The sequence below is a fragment of the Salvelinus sp. IW2-2015 genome, linkage group LG4q.1:29 (assembly GCF_002910315.2).
Source record: "Salvelinus sp. IW2-2015 linkage group LG4q.1:29, ASM291031v2, whole genome shotgun sequence".
NCBI lineage: Eukaryota > Metazoa > Chordata > Actinopteri > Salmoniformes > Salmonidae > Salvelinus > Salvelinus sp. IW2-2015.
The window spans coordinates 85,246,600-85,267,613 of NC_036842.1; the positions used below are offsets into that span (position 1 = coordinate 85,246,600).

Sequence of the window (21,014 nt, forward strand, 5' to 3'; positions counted from 1 at the left end):
CTCTCAATGTATACAATCAACAAAAACGTTTATTGTATAAAGTGAAAGAGCAACAACCAATTAATTTAGGATGAAAACATAAAAAGCAAGTTTTCCTAATTTTGTAAGGTCCCATGTGAGACAATGGTGCAATAAATACTGCCTGAGAAAATTAACTATCTTTATACAGATCCTGTACCGCCCTCCTCTGGCAGATTTCATTACACTGTACATACACTCCTGTCAATAATTATAAAATAAAAACTTGCTTCTGGTTAATAAGAGTAGTGCAGAAAGTTGAAAAGTGGTTTTCTAATGTCACTTTACAGAAGAAACCTTTCAATATTGCAAGAGTAAGCAGAATGTATGATTTCAAGTAGCCTGACAAACTGTCTTGTTACACATTTGGACCTGTTTCTTTGTAAAATAATCCGATTACCAGTTTGGTTGATCAAATAAATAAAAATAATAGGGCCATTTAATTAATCCATACAGAGCATGATTTCTGCAAACCAACACCAAACAGGCTTGTTGTCACTAAACAAAATAATCCAGGAGAAAAAATAAATAGCATTGAACGCCTCATGCTGATGTCTGTTTGACTATTTGGGGGGGAGCTGACAGAATATCTCAGACACTGTACGCTACTCGTTGCAATGTCTCAATCTCACAATAATATGGCCGCTACTGTATCAATCACTCCCCATGGTAAGAGCTGACCCCCGCTGCAAAACAGCCACCATTTAATATAAAAGGTACATGCTGTCTTATTGCGGTCGTTAAGCAATCATTTTACACAGTGTAGTAGTCAGGCTGTGCTTGTCTTGTGCTGTACACTATTTGGAATAGTTGGTGACCCGTTGCTCTTCTGGGTTTTCAGACAGGTGTCTTTTCCTGGCTCCAAAGTATGTAGTGGTGTCCTCCTCATCTGGCGTCTCGTTGCTCTTCTCCTCCCTCTTCCTCTTGCCGACCAACCCAGAGTACTCTTCACCAGCCCGCCCCTCTGGTAGCCCCAAAACACGTAGACATACTATAGCAGAAGCCTGCTCTGCATATTTCTTTGACTTCTCCCTGCATGGTTATAAAAGAGAAAGTGTTTTTGTGTGTGAATACAGTGTACTTTAGCATTTGTATGAGTAAATAACACTGCTTTTAAGCATTATGTGTTATAACAGTGTTATCAAGCTTTAAATTCCCAGGGTTTAACTTGGTCACAAATAGAAATAAAATGAATTAAGCCTTTTGTGAACTAACAACTAACACTGGCATCTGCTAAATGACTAACATTTAAAATGTCTATAACACTTTCACTATTAACTCACCACAGAGTGGATCTGTACTTTGTCCCTGTCATCGTTACCATGGATTGGAAGGCCCGGTCTTGAGAGCGCTGTACCTGTAAACATCATACACAATGCACATAGGCACACTACACATAAATGCACTCTGGTTTTGACATATATGTTGAAATACCATGGCTAATCTAAAGTGGTCATCTTACTGTCTCATATCGTGGTTGCTCCAAGTTCTCCTTGCGGCTCCACTCCAGCAGGAACATCTTAGGGCTGAATTCTCCAGGGTACTCCCTCCTGACACACAAACATCACACTTCCATCATACTATGTACAGTCATAATAATATGTGCAATATGTAATATTCACAGTAATATATTACAGGACTTCCCACTACCTACCTGCCTACACAACTCAACTAGTGATTTACTAGACATAAACCAATGGTCTTAAAGGTGCACTATGCAGAAATCGTTCCGCCGTTTCCTGGTTGCTGAAATTCTAAGAGTTCGCCTAACTTCAGATTGTGACAAAACCACCAGTCATTGTGTAGAGAATCATTGTACCATCTAAACCTCTGTGACATATCTTTTCCACAACCAAAAATATAGTAGTTGGTGTACAAAACTGACAGTACAAGATGCAAAAACTAAACTTAAGAACAGGGAGCATAGAAATAATGCACATAGAACAGATCTACAGCTTCTTAGTATTGTTTTCAATTAGAGTAACAGATCTATAAATGAAATTTCTATGCAAATTTGGTCAGGTCTATCTTACATCCCTTAAACGGCATCCACCAGACAGAGTACGGTAGAGCTGCTGTAACCCGATGAGAGAGATGTGTAAGAGGAGTTCCAAATGGCCTTAGAACAAACCGTTCAAATTTGACACGCATTGTGGTGACATCACCATCTAGAACAGGCTGGTCGGGGTGATTGTGGTTGGTTTGGATGGCTTCCCTTCTGGCTTGTAGTTCTGCCTGGGTCTTCTTATAGTACTCCTGCAGCCCATATCCCTCACTGGAAAACACAGGTGTAGAGTTAAATACCCAAACATCAAACTTGAGTACCAACACTACAATTTTTGAGTACTTATTACCAAAAAGGTTCACCAATAGAATAATATATGAAATATAACTACATTTACTAGGAAATTAACTAGAATACTGGAATTCTGAAGTTCTCTGACATCATGACTCAAAAGACATGTACCAGATCTCTTCGTTGGTTTGGGCAGATTTGAGTTGCTTCCCCAGTGGAGACTCCACCTTATCCCTCAGCATCTGACAGAGGCAGTACTTGGTGTTGAAGGCATGGTTGTCGTAGCGGATGGCCTACAAATACAAAAAGCACAAACATTTCTTAATTGGCTTCTAACATGACACAATGTATTTTATGCTTGGTAAAGTTGGCATATAGCAAGTCATCTTTGATTTACGTCCCTGTAGTTTGTGATTGCGCCATTATCAGATCAAAAGACAAGCCTTTGATTACCTAGGTAACTTTCCTATGTCATACCACAATATGTCAATCTACAATATGACAGTGATAGTTGAGTTTGGCATTTTAACACAGTGGGTCTCCTGCAGAGTGAGGTAAAGTGGAKGGAGGGCGGTAGACTCACGTATTTGAGGTACTCCTCCATGACCTCCTCCACAGACAGCAGTCCCTGACTGCGGAACACTGAGGGGTTCCACATAGCCGCCCTGGCAACCATCACAGAGGACGCCCCGGTGGCCTTCCGGAACTCCTCGATGTCAGCGTGGGCTTTGACCCGGTCCAGAGAACCTCCGCTACACAAAATACAGTATGTGTCAAAGGAAAGGACAGTCAGTCACAACCATAGAGATGAATAATTGATTTATCTCCGTGTTCACAACACCTTTGAGAGAGACAGAGCGACTCACTTAGCGATGACAGGAATGGACACCGCCTCAGCTATAGCCTGGATGAAGTCACAGTGAACAGGGTGTCTTGGTCTTTCATCTTTTAACCTGAGGAAGTAGAGTCAGTCACAAATCAATTTGGATATGCAATACCCCCAAAAAGAAAATGAGCCACAAAAACAAGCATCTAAAATCAGATGAACGCAAAATACAATATATATATATAAAAGTATGTGGACACCCCTTCAAATGAGTGGATTTGGCTATTTCAGCCACACCCGTTGCTGACAGGTGTATGAAATCGAGCACACAGCCATGCAATCTCCACAGACAATTATTGGCAGTAGAATAGCCTTACTATAGAGCTCAGTGACTTTCAACATGGCACCGTCATAGAATGCCACCTTTCCAGGAAGTCAGTTCGTCAAATTTCTGCCCTGCTAGAGCTGCCCTGGTCAACTATAAGTTCTGTTATTGTGAAGTGAATACTTCTAGGAGCAACAACGGCTCAGCCTCAAAGTGTTAGGCTACACAAGCTCACAGAACTGGACCGCTGAAGCATGTAAAAATCATCTGTCATCGGTTTCAACACTCACCACCGAGTTCCAAACAGCCTCTGGAAGCAACGTTGGCACAATAATTGTTCGTCGGGAGCTTCATGGTCAAGCAGCCGTACACAAGCCTAAGATCACCATGAGCAATGCCAAGCGTCGGCTCTGGAGCCGTGGCAAAGCGTTCTCTGGAGTGATGAATCACGCTTCACCATCTGGCAGTCTGACGGACGAATCTGGGTTTGGCGGATGCTAGGAGAACGCTACCTGCCCCAATGCATAGTGCCAACTGTAAAGTTTGGTGGAGGAGGAAAAATGGTCTGGGGCGGTTTTTCATGGTTCAGGCTAGCCCCCTTTGTTTCAGTTTCCTGGTTCCGCATTACAATGCCCCCATGCACAAAGCGAGGTCCATACAGAAATGGTGTGTCGAGATCAGTGTGGAAGAACTTGACTGGCCTGCACAGAGCCCTGACCTCAACCCCATCGAACACCTTTGGGATGAACGCCGACTGCGAGCCTGGCCTAATCACCCAACATCAGTGCCCGACCTCACTAATGCTTGTGGCTGAAGTCCCTGCAGCAATGTTCCAACATCTAGTTGAAAGCCTTCCCAGAAGAGTGGAGGCTTTTATAGAAGCAAAGGGGGGACCAAATCCATATTAATGCCCATGATTTTGAAATGAGATGTTCGACGAGCAGGTGTCCACAAACTTTTGATATTGTAGTGTAACAAAGGGGATGATAAGAACAGGACTTTACCTGCCATGAACGGCAATAGCTGCCACACCTGTGTTCTCAATTCTCTTTACCAGACTAAGAGTATCTTCCAGCTGAACACACACATAAACACAGGGGTCAGTCAGTCTGCCTCACAAGTACAATTTTAATGACGAATGTAATCTTTAACAAGTGAGGTCAAAAGACTAATGAATTTGTCTCAAAACCCATGACACCCATCTTATTGCTGTAGAAAAGGCATTGTCCTTTTAAAACTTACTGTGGGCAATATTCTGATTTTACATGTCACTGGTTTGGACACTCCTTTCACAAGTGTTCTAAGAATCTAGACAAAGAGAGATGACAAAAATATTGATTTTATTTCTCAACAGTGCGATATTCAATTAGATTGAGCTTACTGATGGGGGAGAAGATTGACTACTCACCGCTTCGATTTTGTCGGGGTCTGAGAGCAGAGCAGCTCCCATCCCACCCTACAGGAGATACAGAGAAGCGAGGGGTCAGCAGACAGTCACCTTAGTGTGAACATTATATTAGGTCTGAACTGACTGACCATTCATTGACTGCTGACTGTGTCACTCATAGCCCACCTTAGTAGAGTATTCCTTAGGACAGCCCATGTTCACATCGATGGCAGCCACATCATTCTCCCTACACATTACAAAGAGGAATATATAAGAACAGGTGCCAAGGGGCAATAAGGCTTTCCTTTTCACTTGTGAGGTAGACCGTAGAACAGATTGTAGTGCCTCTCAACCTAGACCTCAGTTGCTGACAAAATATGCTTACATGTTCTTCCTATATACCAATAGAAATGGAACAGAAAGAATAGATGGACAACAGAAAGACAATGTTCAAGACTCACACTAGTCGCGCCACAATCAGTGCTCTGTCTGGGTCCGCAGTTCCCTGCAGGAACATTAAGAGGCAGTCATGTTGGTCCCATCTTTGACATGTTGAATAAATAAGGACATGAGTCCTGTCTATGTATGATATTGACTTCAATAGCCCCCCCCCCCCAATTCCTCTAATGAAACATTGCAGACAGTGAAGGCTCTCATGTATTGTCTACCATCTGGAAGACAACACGGTCTTTCTCCTTTTCGCAGGTCCTGAACATCACTCTCTCATCAGGAAGCCACGAAATCCACCGTCTCCAAGACCTCTGCAAATCACACACACACACACACACACACTCACCACACACACACACACACACACACACACACACACACACACACACACACACACACACACACACACACACACACACACACTATAGCATCTCACAGTGACAGTTGTTGCAACAACAGTAATCAAAGGACTGTAGTAGGGAGGGTGAGACATACTTACCATTGACAACTCTCTGACACTGTGCCATTTTGATGTCAATCAACTCCTACAAAACATACAAAAAAAATGGATTGAACACAGTAATCAAAGACAACAGTTTCAAAAGATAGATTGACAGTCAATTGCCCCAAAGCCATATAATGAAGCACACCTTCTCCACTGACAGACTTACCTCAGAGTACACAATGTCAGCACCATAATCCAGGGACAGCAGTCTCGTTGGTAAGGTGCCAACACGCACCATAGGTGCCAGTGCATTTACATTGCGGAAACACAGTCTACCCACTGTATTGGCCGTCATATTTTCTTTATTCGCCTGGTTCGAATGGAAACAGAAAACAGGCAAAGCTATTAGAACAAGCTGTCCATGTCCTGAGTCTCTTCTTGGTGAAGAGGTTAGGTTAAGTGAAGTAATCAACAACGAATGGTGGGTGTAATTCTATACGAATCAGGGTTAATAACAGCATTGCTTTAGCCAAAGACAGTTTTAGCTGCGTTGACAAACATGTTTGGTGTCGCTGTTCGCTTGCGTACAACCAGAGAAACGTGGCAGATATAACGTATTGCTGGTAATATAATTGGAGGACACACATCTGGCACTTACGATATCCTGTTTTTACTCCATAATCAAAATAACTCACCGTCATTTACAGAAAGTACATTATAGTGGTCTTCATTTGATCCCCCGGAACGCGTGTTGACTCGACTTCCTGTTTGAAACCTTGCATCATCAAAACTCGCCGATTTGGTATAGAAATTACTGCATAGAACAGACAAATTCACTAAGAGTAATGTTGTTCTAAAGTGGTCGTTTGTGTGTCGTGTGCTGCATACCTAACTGTACCGGCTGTGTAAACCTGATGAACGTAAAACACATTATAAGGTATAATATTTTAAAGCCACATATAAATACTTTTTTTATTTTTCTCTCTGGCTGGCAGTTACTGGTACATTATTGGCAAATTTAAACAGTTGAATACTTTATAGTGAGTGCAAAATTATGATAAATGATGATGGCAATGAAACAAAGCAGACAAAGCATGAAGTCATTCATTTCTGATAGGTATTTGATTTATTGTGGTATTATTGTCATTTTCTCATTTACAAAAAAGTGCACTAAAATACATTCCAGTTAACATTCCAAGTACTGAACCCATTGTAAACACCTGATGCTTTACAAATAATTTACAGTGTAAAAGCTCTTCATATCAAGACTGCTCTAGAGATTTGAACTAAAATGGATATAAAGTAGTAATAAATCTTGCATAAGCACTGTGTTTTACCTGACTGGCTTAATGATCATGGCAGCTGTTGGAGAGACAACTCAGACTCACGTAGTACTAACAAACTACATAATGATATCCTAAACCTACATCATTATCTGGTTATTGGAATGAAATATGTTTCTTGAGTAATGTGTGGTATCAAGTACAGTATCCATCTATCTACTACAATACAGTATATATCTATAAATCTAGGCTACTTAAAATGTATGTTAATTTCAAAAGAAATGCAACATATCCTCTTTTTTTTTTACAGTAACAGTCAAGGGCCTGGTCATATGAAGAACACAATATCAGTTAAAGAGCTCTGTTTAGGGAAAAGAAATGGAATGGCAGTACAGTGCACCACTGGAAAAGCAAAGGCCTTTTGTATGTTTTTGTCAGGTTACCAGCACAACATTTAGTTTTAAGTGTGGTAGAGAATAGAAAATAAAATAAGTTAACTTGATATTAGAATCTTAGTTTAGAAACAAGCATTAGAAAGGTCCAGCAAGCATTTTGTGAGCAGTTTTACTTCCACATAACACTGGTATAAATTGGTGTTTGGGTCATTATGTCAGCTGTGAACATTACAGTTGTTGTGTATTTACAGTATATGAAATAGAATCAGTAGTGTTAAAGGCAATGGCAAAAGTTAAACAAACTAATTACTGTAAAAACATAGTGACACTCAACTATCAACTACAACCATCTATCATTCAGCAGTATACAATCAGAACACATCTATGTTGTTGGCTGTTGCTGGCTAAAGAGATTAATTTCCAAAGGATTCCAGTCAAAGGCTCTGAGGTCTTTGTTCAGATAGTTTTGAATATGTTCACAAATCTGAGGAAGTCATGACATGTTGCAAATTAACAACTGGCAAGAAGCAGAATATGGAAGACCACAGTGCTTTTCAAATTCTCATAAGGAACACACAAAGCAAAGCAAATTCCAAATTCAAATAATAGGTAAGATACATTTTTGTTAACAAGGTACACAATTTCCCCTAAAAGGCACAATGATGCACAGTAAATCTTAGGTGAATTAAATCCCAAAGGCTCAAATACTTCCTTAGGGCATATGAAGTCTGTTTCAAAATGTGATACTGTTGCCATTAGCTTGTTGTCCTTGACGACTTAGTACAAAAAGAGAATACATTTTTTTTGCAAGTGGCCCATGCCTCAAAACGCAGGCAATTCCACCTAGCTGTAAAGAAATGGATATGAGTCTGAGGTTACCAGAGACCAGACAATGGGCTCCACTATAAGGAACGGGCCGTGTCTGTACTCATACAGTGACAGAATATACAAAAAGAAAAATACTTCAGAAGGCAAAAAGAGTTTAAGACTTCCTAGATAGAGTGTCAGAAGATTTGTCGGGCCATTCTTCGATTGGACTGATCTCGATGGGGTCGAACTGGGGGAAGACCACGAAACACAGCCTCTGTGCCACGTAGGTCGCTGACTCTGTGAGAAAACAGGTCCCACGTTTAGCATCACAAAAAAGTGTCTGACCAGACCACTAACATAGTATTCCTTTTAAATGCCATGTATCTGGGTCTACTTAAATAAAGAATGGTTTGATACTTGTTATATATAGGGTTTAGGGAGTTTGAATACCATTAAATACATGTGGTTGAATTCAGAAATTCAGATATTTGGGGGGGGCAAAGAAAGAGGCCAGGATTACTAAAACAAGCATGTATTTGCAGGACTCAAGAGGAGGACACTCACCGATGAAGTCATAGATACACTTTGGCTTGGCTTTCCAGTGCACCCCCAGGAAGTAGACTGGTACACCAGTGAGCATGATGACCAGCCCAACACCACACACTACAGGCTCAGAGTACAGGCTGAAGCCCAGTAACAGGGCCCAAAACATCAGGTAGGTGATAGGAACAAGTAGGTTTACCTGATAAGAAGGGATGAGAACAGATTTTGTTTTTATAATGAAGAGAGTCAACATGACGTRTCACCTTCCAATGAATCACTCTAGTGAAGAGGACAGAAGAAAATAGCTGCTTCTACTCTGTATTCAACAGTTGATGAGAACAGGTTCACTGTGTTGCTGTAGTTTGTTAGTTTTTGTCAATTACTGTGTCAATCATTTATCTGATTGAACCATGCCTGGATTAATAATACCTTAATTGGTCTGTAAAGTTTGGGCTTCTTCCATCGGTAGTAGAGCAGGCCTGCGATGGTGACTCCATAGGAGAGGTAGTTGATGAAGGACACATAGTTGATCAGGTTGTGTGTCTCTCCAATACACAGGATTACAATGGTGGCAGTACACTGCAAGACAGAGAGAGAGAGAGCGAGAGAGAGGGGGAGAGAGAGAGAGACCGTTATTGAAGACATAAGGTATAGGGGTATAGGACCTGCATGTTGGCCACTGAGTGTCATTTGAGAAAAAAACATACAGTAGAGACGTAGTAGTGTTAGGTAGTCTTACGCAGCAGAGGAGAGCAGGGATAGGGGTGCAGTTCTTAAAGTGAATCATAGCCAGCAGGCTGGGTAGATGTCCCTCTCTGGCCCCAGAGAAACACAATCTAGAAAGACAAATAAAAACCAAAATGGCTTATAAACATTTAATTTACTTAAAAAACACACACGCCTCCGTTTCTATGGCTGTGTCTCAATCCAAAGGCCGCATCCTTGTGGATTGAGACACAGCCAGCCGAGAGGACATCTTCCCCAGGGTTGACCCCTCACCTAGAAGATGTGAAGAGGTAGCCGTTGATGCCTCCAAACGTAGACAAGGCTACAGAGATGGGCATAATGACAGAGAACATCCCCAGGAGCTTCTCTCCAAATGTCTGCAGCAGAACAAGAAGGTTTACATTTAAGACACAATTCAAGCCAGGGATAACTCTTGATGTACAGCAAGTTAAAGGTCATCTCTATGTAAACATGCATTGTGTTGAACATTAATTAAAGGTCAATAAATCAAATAAGGGCACCATTAAAGTACAGTACACAATGCAGTTTTTGTCATTTTGCAAAGCAAAGCGAACAGCGTTACTCACGACAGCCACAGCATTGGATGACAGCAGCTCCTCAGGTGACATGGCGGAGAAGTAGGCGATGTTGGTGAGCGTGTACACAAAGGTCACCAATGGGATAGAGATGTAAATGGCACGAGGTAGGTTCCTGATGAGGTAATCCACACGGTACACAAACTACCGATGAGGTCATCCACACGGTACACAAACTACCGATGAGGTCATCCACACGGTACACAAACTACCGATGAGGTCATCCACACGGTACACAAACTACCGATGAGGTCATCCACACGGTACACAAACCATTGATGAGGTAATCTACACTGTATACAAACCATGCAATCAACACACAGTCTCATAAATCATGCATTGTTAGAGAAATAAGAAGGCAGCTGATATGCTGCGGTCCCGTGTGGGACACGGTCCCGTGTGGCTCAGTTGGTAGAGCATGGCGCTTGCAATGCCAGGGTTGTGGGTTCATTCCCCACGGGGGGACCAGGATGAATATGTATGAACTTTCCAATTTGTAAGTCGCTCTGGATAAGAGCGTCTGCTAAATGACTTAAATGTAAATGTAAATGTATGCAAAATATAACTCTATAGAATGTAAAATTGCAGGATATCACTTTTTTTAACATCACAACATACAACCTGTCTCTTATACACATCTAGATGTGTATAAGAGACAGGGATAAGAGCGTCTGCTAAATGACTTAAATGTAAATGTAAATGTATGCAAAATATAACTCTATAGAATGTAAAATTGCAGGATATCACTTTTTTTAACATCACAACATACAACTATGCATCACTCCACAATGCTTGCTTTCACGCATTCACAGCCGGACTGCATATTCAGTACACAGCATTGGATTGATAAACAGAATAGAATAGAATGCAAAGGAAAATAATGTTTGGTGAACCAGAAGCTCACCGTCGCGGTTCAACCACTTCCTCTGTGACGTAGTTCAGGAAGTTCCATCCACTGAAGGCGAATGAGGCTTGAAGGAAAGCCAGAGCGATCTGCCCAACCGAGGGAGTCGTGCTGAACTCAAAGGCCACCTGAGGCGTCAGTCCCTCGTAGTTACCTGGAGAAGTACAAATTCACCATCAATGTCTGGGGGGCTGTTTTAGGGAAATAGCTTAATAGTCTCTTTGACCATTAAAAGGTGCTATTGACCTTCGGCACCTGGGTCATGTTCAGTAGGCACAAAACCAAAAGAAAGCAATCCGAAACGGGGAGGTACTATCTGAACTTGCTAAATAAGAAACCTTCTATTAATTTTCAGTTGCAAAATGTCTTGCATGTCCCAGGATTGCTAAAATGAAAACCAATCTAGAGAGAGGGTAAGTGTGTGTGTGTGTGTGTCTCACCCTTGCAGATCTGCACCAGGCCGACCACTATGATGAGACCCAGGGCCGCCAGCTTCCCCACCGTGAAAACATCCTGGATCCTGGTGGCCATACGTACACTGGAACAGTTCACCCAGGTCAGGAACACTGCAGACGCACACGGAGGCATGCATGCACACACACACACACACACACACACACACACACACACACAAATACTTTAAAGTAATTGTCCAGTGAAAATCGGACTTTTAAAACTTCTGTTAACTCATACCCAAATAACGTTGTTGACTCGTCCTATACTCGTATTTGTGGCCAAAGCATAAATTGGAGAAAAAAACACTTTAAAAAAACACCTCAAGCTTGTATCTCAAACAGAATGTTTAAAAATGCTTGCTATTTTTCATAAAGGCTTGCCAATCAGCAGTCGACTCGCATTAATATTTTTTATGATCAGTACACGCCCACACCATTCTGTTGTTGGGGTATGCCCACACCATTCTGTTGTTGGGGTATGCCCACACCATTCTGTTGTTGGGGTACACCCACACCATTCTGTTGTTGGGGTATGCCCACACCATTCTGTTGTTGGGGTATGCCCACACCATTCTGTTGTTGGGGTATACCCACACCATTCTGTTGTTGGGGTATGCCCACACTATTCTAACACAGAAAAGCTGCTTTTTAACATACTTAAATAATAAAACAATTATAAAGAAAACTATTTCACTCATATTATAATTAATTATAGGTCATATTTCATAGAAATCTGGAAACACTGGACAGTTACTTTAAGGCAAGCATTTATTGAGAAAACAAAATACTATTTAAACCCAGGTATAGAATACGGTAGCCTAAGAAAGTTACCAACAATGATTAGTCAGAAGTCATGTTTGTCCTCACATAGGGGAGCTCTCGCCCAATCGGAATGTGGCATTAGGGATGCCAGGCAAGCCGTGAGGTGCACAGTAATGTGACATGTTCTCTCCCAGTCAGTCAGGGCTCACGCCTGGGCACATGGTGTTGGTCGGGCGGCAGCGGCCTAGCAGTTGCCATGGCAGACCGGAATGTGGGAAATGGTAAGGCAAAGGGGTGGACACGATTGTTTCACCTCGTCCATCACTGTCATTGGCTTGCCTCTCTTTCTCATGGTGGCCTGGCTCTCACAAACAAAGGCTAGGTGTCAAGGCCCCCAAAACAAACCGCTTCCGATGCAACAGAACAAAACCCAGAGAGGACATGCGGGCAGGTCCCTGAAGAGGCTGAGAGAAAGCTCACGTTTTCTCCAGATCGTTGGCATCCAGTCCCCCAAAAAACAAGTGAGAATAATGGCCCCTAAAAGCAAGGATCACAATAAAAAAAAACATGGGCCACAATGCTGTTGGCTTGTTGGCTTTTCCGCAGCTCAATCATGGTACAATGGGGATTTTTTCTTTTTTTTTCATTACTTCATGGGGTTCAGTGGAGGTACAGTGGAGGTCCACTCAGGCTTGTTGCCAAGTAATTAGTAATACTAGCATGTCCAAATTGTACATAGAGTGAGGGGTGCAACCCTGTGAAAAGCAATACACAAATCACAGGCGACAAAATTGGCTCTAACTTTAGCGAATGGGACAGACACTGTACATGACATTGAATTTAAGTCCAAGTTCCTTCAGGTTCACAAAAATAGTTGCAGTGACGTCATTCGGATGTCTTTTGTGGCGTCACAGTCAACTTCGTTGTAAAAGGATGTTTTTAGATGTATTTTTAGCGACCAATAAAAGGATGTCTATAACCACCTAAAAACCAGATGTCTCCTTGATAAAGAACTTAAAACTAATTTACAACCAGATAATTAGGTCACTAGGACATCCCATGGCATATTTTGCCCATTGGGATGATTTTATACATACTTTAGAAACTGTACTCTTCATCCGTCTTTGTTTCCCTAACTTTCCGGCTCACTCTTCCCCCTCCTGTCTGCCACTTCCATTTTCTATTTGACACACCATGCATTTCAATATTCCTGTCTCCCCCTTCCATTTTCTATTTGATACACCATGCATTTTAATATTCATGTCTCCTCTCTGAGAGTTTTAAAAGGCTTAGAGGCAATTGTTACATAATAGATATTTTACTCTGTTGCACCAGATAAACTTCCCATAAAACATAACACAAGCATGCACGCACACACACAGTCAGACACACGGTGCAGTACTCACATAGACAGACTGTTGACAGCAAGCGTGTGGCCATGTAGGGAGGGACACAGTCTGGGAAGACAGGCTGTAGGACATAGTTAGAAAAGGTCAGGGCGATGACAGCCAGGGTGGTAGGGTACATGATGAGCACTGCACTCCACAGCAGAAGGAACCTAGGATGGGAAAGAAACAGTATTGAACAGAATTGTATTTGGGGTAAAAAGTAATGCATAGGCTACATCAACAACATGTGAATTTCATCACAGAGAAAAGCATATGAAAGTATCAATTAAAAATGTATTCCCAAAGTAGTCTGCATTGATCCAACCTAATGTTACATATTTCATAATCAGCTTGCAAACTATACACATTGGGTGTGAAATAAACTGTAGGTGTGGGAGACAGAGGTACCTACCCAACAAGGCCTCCAAATATTTCTGTGACGTAGGAGTAGTCCCCCCCTGACTTGGGGATGGTGACCCCCAGCTCAGCATAGCAGAGGGAGCCTAGGGCAGCTATACATCCCCCTAGTATCCACACAATCAGGGCTAGACCCACTGAACCCGAGTGCTCTAGAACCCCTTTAGGAGAGATGAAGATTCCAGAACCTATGATGTTCCCTGTGGAGAGGGAGAAGGTATTACTAGAATGCATACACACAAAAACAAGCAATGTAAATATTGTTTAAAAATATACACTACCGTTCAAAAGTTTGGGGTCACTTAGAATTTCCTTGTTTTTGAAAGAAAATCAATTTTTTTGTCCCTTAAAATAACATCAAATTGATCAGAAATACAGTGCAGACATTGTTAATGTTGTAAATGACTATTGTAGCTGGAAACGGCAGATTTTTCATGGAATATCTACATTGGCGTACAGAGGCCTATTATCAGCAACCATCACTCCTGTGTTCCAATGGCATGTTGTGTTAGATAATCCAAGTCTAGCATTTTAAAAGGCTAATTGAACATTAGAAAACCCTTTTGCAATTATGTTAGCACAATAGAAAACTGGTGTTCTGATTTAAGAAGCAATAAAACTGGCCTTCTTTAGACTAGTTGAGTATCTGGAGCATCAGCATTTGTGGGTTCGATTACAGGCTCAAAATTCGCCAGAGGCAAAGAACTTTCTTCTGAAACTCGTCAGTCTATTCTTGTTTTGAGAAATTAAGGCTATTCCATGCAAGAAATTGCCAACAAACTGAAGATCTCGTGCAACGCTGTGTACTACTCCCTTCACAGGACAGCACAAACTGGCTCTAACCAGAATAGAAAGAGGAGTGGGAGGCCCCGGTGCACAACTGAGCAAGAGGACAAGTACATTAGAGTCTCTAGTTTAAGAAACAGATGCCCCACAAGTCCTCAACTGGCAGTTTCAATAAATAGTACCCGCAAAACACCAGTCTCAACGTCAACAGTGAAGAGGCAACTCTGGGATGCTGGCCTTCTAGGCAGAGCTGCAAAGAAAAAGCCATATCTCAGACTAGCCAATAAAAATAAAAGATTAAGATCGGCAAAAGAACACAGACACTGTACAGAGGAACTCTGCCTAGAAGGCCAGCATCCCGGAGTTGCCTCTTCACTGTTGACGTTGAGACTGGTGTTTTGTGGCCAGATGAGGACTTGTGAGGCGTCTGTTTCTCAAACTAGACACTCTAATGTACTTGTCTCCTTGCTCAGTTTTGCACCGGGGCCTCCCACTCCTCTTTCTATTCTGGTTAGAGCCAGTTTGCACTGTTCTGTGAAGGGAGTAGTATACAGCGTTGTACGAGATCTTCAGTTTCTTGGAAATTTCTCGCATGGAATTGCCTTCATTTCTCAAAACAAGAATAAACTGACGGGTTTTATAATGATCAATTAGCCATTTAAAATGATAAACTTGGATTAGATAACACAACGTCCCATTGGAACACAGGAGTGATGGTTGCTGATAATGGGCCTCTGTATGCCTATATAGATATTCCATTACAAAAATCTGCCGTTTCCAGCTACAATAGTCATTTAGTCTACACTGTATTTCTGATCAATTTGATGTTATTTTAAGGGACAAAAATGAGATTTTCTTTCAAAAACAAGGACATTACTAAGTGACCCCAAACTTTTGAACGGGAGTGTATATATACACTACCAGTCAAAGGTTTTAGAACACCTACTCATTCAAGGGTTTTTCTTTATTTGTACTATTTTCTACATTGTAGAATAATAGTGAAGATATCAAAACTATGAAATAACACATATGGAATAATGTAGTAATCAAAAAAGTGTTAAACAAATCAAAATATACTTCAAATAGCCACCCTTTGCCTAGATGACAGCTTTGCACACTCTTGGCATTCTCTCAACTAGCTTAACTTGGAATGCTTTCCCAACAGTCTTGAAACAGTCTTGAAGGAGTTCCCACATATGCTGAGCACTTGTTGGCTGCTTTTCCTTCACTCGGCAGTCCGACTCATCCCAAACCATTTCAATTTCTTTGAGGTCGGGGGGTTGTGGAGGCCGGGTCATCTGATGCAGCACTGCATCCACTCTCCTTCTTGGTCAAATAGCCCTTACACAGCCTGGAGGTGTGTTGGGTCATTGTCCTGTTGAAAATCAAATGATAGTCCCACTAAGCACAAACCAGATGTGATGGCGTGTCGCTGCAGAATGCTGTGGTATCCATGCTGGTTAAGTGTGCCTTGAATTCTAAATAAATCCCAGACAGTGTCACCAGCAAAGCACCCTCACACCATCACACCTCCTCCTCCATGCTTCACAGTGGGAACCACACACGCGGAGATCATATGTTCACCTACTTGGCGTCTCACAAAGACACATCGGTTGGAACCAAAAATCGCACATTTGGACTTATCAGACCAAAGGACAGATTTCCACCGGTCTAATGTACATTGCTTGTGTTTCTTGGCCCAAGCAAGTCTCTTCATTTTATTGGTGTCCTTTAGTAGTGGTTTCTTTGCAGCATTTTGACCATGAAGGCCTGATTCACGCAGTCTCCACTGAACAGTTGATGTTGAGATGTGTCTGATACTTGAACCCTGTTAAGCATTTATTTGGGCTGTAGTCTGAGGTGCAGTTAACTCGGGGTCTTCTTTCCTGTGGCGGTCCTCATGAGAGCCAGTTTCATCATAGCGCTTAATGGTTTTTGCGACTGCACTTGAAGAAACTTTCAAAGTTCTTGAAATGTTCCGTATTGACTGACCTTCATGTCTTAAAGTAAAGATGGACTGTCGTTTCTCTTCACATTAAGAAGGAAATAAATTCCACAAATTAACTTTTAACAAGGCACACCTGTTAATTGAAATGCATTCCAGGTGACTACCTCATGAAGCTGGCTGAGAGAATGCCAAGAGTGTTCAAAGCTGTCATCAAAGCAAAGGGTGGCTACTTTGAAGAATCTCAAATATAAAATATATTTTGATTTGTTTAACACTTTTTTGGGTTACTACATGACTCAATGTGTTATTTCATAGTTTTGATGTCTTCATAATTATTCTACAATGTAGAAATAGTAAAAATAAAGAAAAACCCTTGACTGAGTAGGTGTGTCCAAACTTTTAACTGGTACCGTATTTATTTATATGACTATTATAAAATCTGATAAAACTGTATCATGTGTTTGGAAACAAAAAAGAAAAACACTAAACAATACATTGAGATCTAAACAATAGATATATTGCAGTGTGTAGAAAGTGGGGATATTATATAATCTGGTCTATACACTTCCCCTTGAGCTAGCTAAAGGGTACTCACTGATTTATCCTCACATCAACCCTGAAATGATATGGCTCTCTCTCTTCAGATATACTTGAGAAAAATATCCTTCCTGATGATCATTACAAGTTAACACATCGTCCACAGAGGACCTCAGAAATGGAACAATTATACTGTTGATGTGAGTGAACAGAGCTTTGGACAGGAGATCAAGCAGTCAAAGTAGGAAGTGCTACCATCTAACTCAAGAGGCTTGCTTCCACATCAACCACACTCATTGAAGTAATAAAATGATCTGGGTTCCAATATGGCTGTACCATGTCCAAGGGAAATGGCCCCGTTGAAAAGTAGTGCCATTATGGAATTGGGTGCCATTTTAGACGCAGACCAAGTGTATCCCAACCAACACATTCAGGGTAGAGCACTCAGAGTAGCACAGCAGAAGGCAGCCAAGTGGCACAGACCTCGATTACATAACTGGACATAAATTATTTACTCTTAACTGTCGAGCTCAGGCATGAGCCATCCGCAAGAATTGAATTCAAATCATCTCCTGCATTATTTCTAGACTCTACACGGCCGGCTTTCATTTAGGTTTGTGTCCCTGTCAGAAATGCTAATACTGGGATGTATAACTTTTAAACAACAGGGTGGATAACCAGCATAGACTTCCTGGTCTGGATTGCTCAATTTGTCCAATCACAGTTGGTGGTCTGTACTGTGTCTCTCTTCCACACACGCATTGTGTGTACTATTTTCTATGATTGCGTTTTGCTTTTCGTGTTTTGATGTGCATATTATGATGTATAGTGATGTGTGTAGTGTATATTGATGTGTATACAGGGCTCATCTGTAAAAGAGACCGTGGTCTCAGCATGACTCCCTGTTGAAATAAAGGTTAAATAAAAAATATCTGCATTCTGTGGTGGAACAGACCTTCCAGGAGGTCCAGGAGTCAAAGAGATTTTCACTTTTTTCTACAGGACCGATCTTGATTAAAAAAAGTTTCATTAATGTAACTTATCAAAAGCCACTAGAGTAGGTTGGGGCCTGCTGTGAGGAAATGTAATTGAAAAACATAACTGTCAGTAGAAATGGCATAGAACATAGGCCTATTCTTTACATTTTAGACTTTCAGTTTAATAACCATTTTACAGTAACTCTAAAACAAAATGTAAACAGTCAAGTCAGAACATATGTAATAATTGCAACAGAGCATGCTGAAATCTTCAGCATATTTATCATTAGTCTGAAAACCATAACCACCTAAAATTGAATTTATTAGTCATGATACATATGCATCTTCCAGACTGCATAGTGGGATTTACTTTACTGTAAATCAGTAGCGATATTTTGTGATTACCCAAAATCAGTCATGTAACCTGATTACTTTGACCTGATGAGGATCCATCTAACACATGCGGTGTGTCATTATAGTGGCCTCTGACTTGTGGACTCCCTCYGGTGGAACAAACTTAAATTTGCAAATTGAATTGAATGTCATTGTGAAAACAGAAAGGTGTCATAATGTATAATGTATTTTTTGCAAACATCTTGAACATTTCTGAATTTAAAAGTAATCCATCTAGTTTGTCAAAAGTATCTGTAGTCTGATTACAATATTTCTTCCTGGTAATGTAACTGGTTAGTTCGGTTTTTTGTAATCAGATTACATGTCAGTTATTTTACTCCCCAACCCTGTGTAGGTGACACTTGGGTTTATATCTTAACTTGCACCCTTCAACAAGCAGATTAGATTTATTAAAGCAGTCCCTGACATTTCTTCTGCTTCGGCAGAAAATGTGCTTCTGCTTGACAACCAATGTGCTACTTGACTGACTTAATATATTTTGGCCACGTAAGCATTGAGGTAGACATTTAATGCACATATTTATTTGTCATGTTACCACACGATCAGCTCAAATAGTAACATATTCTTAGCATCACAGGTGAGAAGATGGGCCTATTTCTAAACATTAAACTTGTGACTAAATATAGGATATTAACTTGAATAATAGGCCTACATAATCCATCATTGGAAAACTAATGTTTCATTCAGTAAGGGCAAATGCTGTCAATAGCAAATTTACAACGTTATTTTATAAGGTGCGCATTCAAATAAAACAATGAACAAACACCCCCTAAGTCTCTAAAATGCAATACATTTTTACCAACCTTACCTATGATTATTGTACAGGCGCTTAAAAGTCCTATTTCTTTTTTCAGAGTCACTCTATCGGGGATTTCGTCACGCTTGTTGTTCCCATCTTTCAAGATCTTCAGTGCAGCCAACGGCTCTTGCCGTGAGCAGATACTTCTTTTCCGCTTTCCTCCATCCATGTCTGCAACCATATCAAAGGCTTTCTCGAATCCCTCTCTTGAACTCACACACGGTATTGATGCACACTGAATAGGGTGCGCTTGCGCAATAATCTGCCGCTGTCCAGGGTAGAATGCTAACTACCCCACTCTCGTGCCATGGCCCATCAAGTACTTGAGCGTCGCTGCGCAGGACTTTTCGTAAAATCACTCAACCTCACTCGAAGATCCCCTCGAACTGCGAAGTCCATAGTTTCACCATAAATATTTYGTTATACCAAATGTTCTGTTTCAATACCGGACATGATAGGATGGCATGCTTTTTAGCTGAGGCTTGCAAACATCATAGTTTGGTGTACTCTCCAATTTGAGTAAACCRCCCATCTTGAACACAACTGTGCGTGCATAATCTCGACTGCTCAGTGTTCATGCCCCCCTTTCAAAGTACACACATTCTCTTCATCAATGTCCTCAACTATTAGAGTATTCCATCTTGTGAATTGCAAACAGAGTCATAAAAAATAAATGTTAAATAAAACTATACACCTGTGACCACAGTGAACATAAGTACTCCATTATGGAGTAATAGAGTATACTAAATTATTGACCAACTGATCAATATTTTATAGGGGATGAAAGAGAAAATGCAATAATGCATTTAACAAGCATACACACCACCTGCTATGCCTTATCTACTACTACAGTACAAACTGACTCCAAATAAAAGTAGCCTAATCATCCTCAACAAAAGCACTATTTTCAATTGTAGGGGAAAAAATAGCATAGATTACAAAACATTTGGATGACAGGGATCCCCCCCCCCCAAAAAAAAACGAATTAAAATCATGTACCAGCTTTATAATTTACTTGGAACATATTTGAGCAAATACTTTCCTGTGTACATTTCATGCCGGATACACTCCCATTCACACAACTCTGCCCCTCTGTTTTGTCTTGTATCTAAAATTAGCCTGTCATGTTACATTGATGCAACTCTGAACAGCCTCCTGATGAGAGAGCCCACATTTGAACTGTCCGGGAGAGGAAACCCAAAGAGGAGGGCTCACGCCTCTGCTCCACCAGCACACGCATCCCAAAGGCGGCCTTCTTCATGCTTCCCTTCCTCTCTAAAGGACCCTAGTGGAATTTAGGAAGTCAAGTTGTGCAGTCGTACCAGGTCTTTTCTCTGCCTCTCTCGCTAACACCACAGACTGCACAATAAAGGGCCTGGATTCAGCTGATCCTGTTAGAAGGCCAATAAAACAGCCAGCTGCTTTGTGTGCAGGCAGGGAGGGAGGAAAGACGAACACTGCCAGCAGTGTGCTGCGACGCTTAAAGGAGGAAGCCGAGCAGAAAACCAATACGTCACAGGAGCCACT

The 21,014-nt window shown here is 41.3% G+C and overlaps 2 protein-coding genes across 2 annotated transcripts; both read right to left on the reverse strand.

The window, feature by feature from the left end:
* Positions 1-11: 11 nt before the first annotated feature.
* On the reverse strand, positions 12-6,547 carry dus2 (dihydrouridine synthase 2). Its single transcript, XM_023985971.1, is given in 17 exon segments — positions 12-1,050; positions 1,302-1,375; positions 1,481-1,568; positions 2,150-2,293; positions 2,486-2,607; positions 2,898-3,066; positions 3,181-3,267; positions 4,470-4,540; positions 4,708-4,773; positions 4,874-4,921; positions 5,039-5,099; positions 5,314-5,357; positions 5,521-5,583; positions 5,585-5,613; positions 5,802-5,847; positions 5,974-6,117; positions 6,443-6,547. Coding segments are annotated over 17 exon segments (1,497 nt in total). The 5' UTR covers positions 6,449-6,547; the 3' UTR covers positions 12-815.
* Positions 6,548-6,844: 297 nt separating this feature from the next.
* On the reverse strand, positions 6,845-20,020 carry slc7a10b (solute carrier family 7 member 10b). Its single transcript, XM_023985973.2, has 11 exons — positions 19,497-20,020; positions 14,022-14,226; positions 13,628-13,779; positions 11,445-11,570; positions 11,005-11,158; positions 10,092-10,215; positions 9,778-9,881; positions 9,518-9,614; positions 9,208-9,357; positions 8,800-8,977; positions 6,845-8,532 (listed from the first exon to the last, which is right to left on the reverse strand). Exons 1-11 carry the CDS (start codon positions 19,666-19,668, stop codon positions 8,408-8,410), a joined length of 1,587 nt encoding a protein of 528 aa, XP_023841741.1. The 5' UTR covers positions 19,669-20,020; the 3' UTR covers positions 6,845-8,407.
* Between the last annotated feature and the right edge of the window lie 994 nt (positions 20,021-21,014).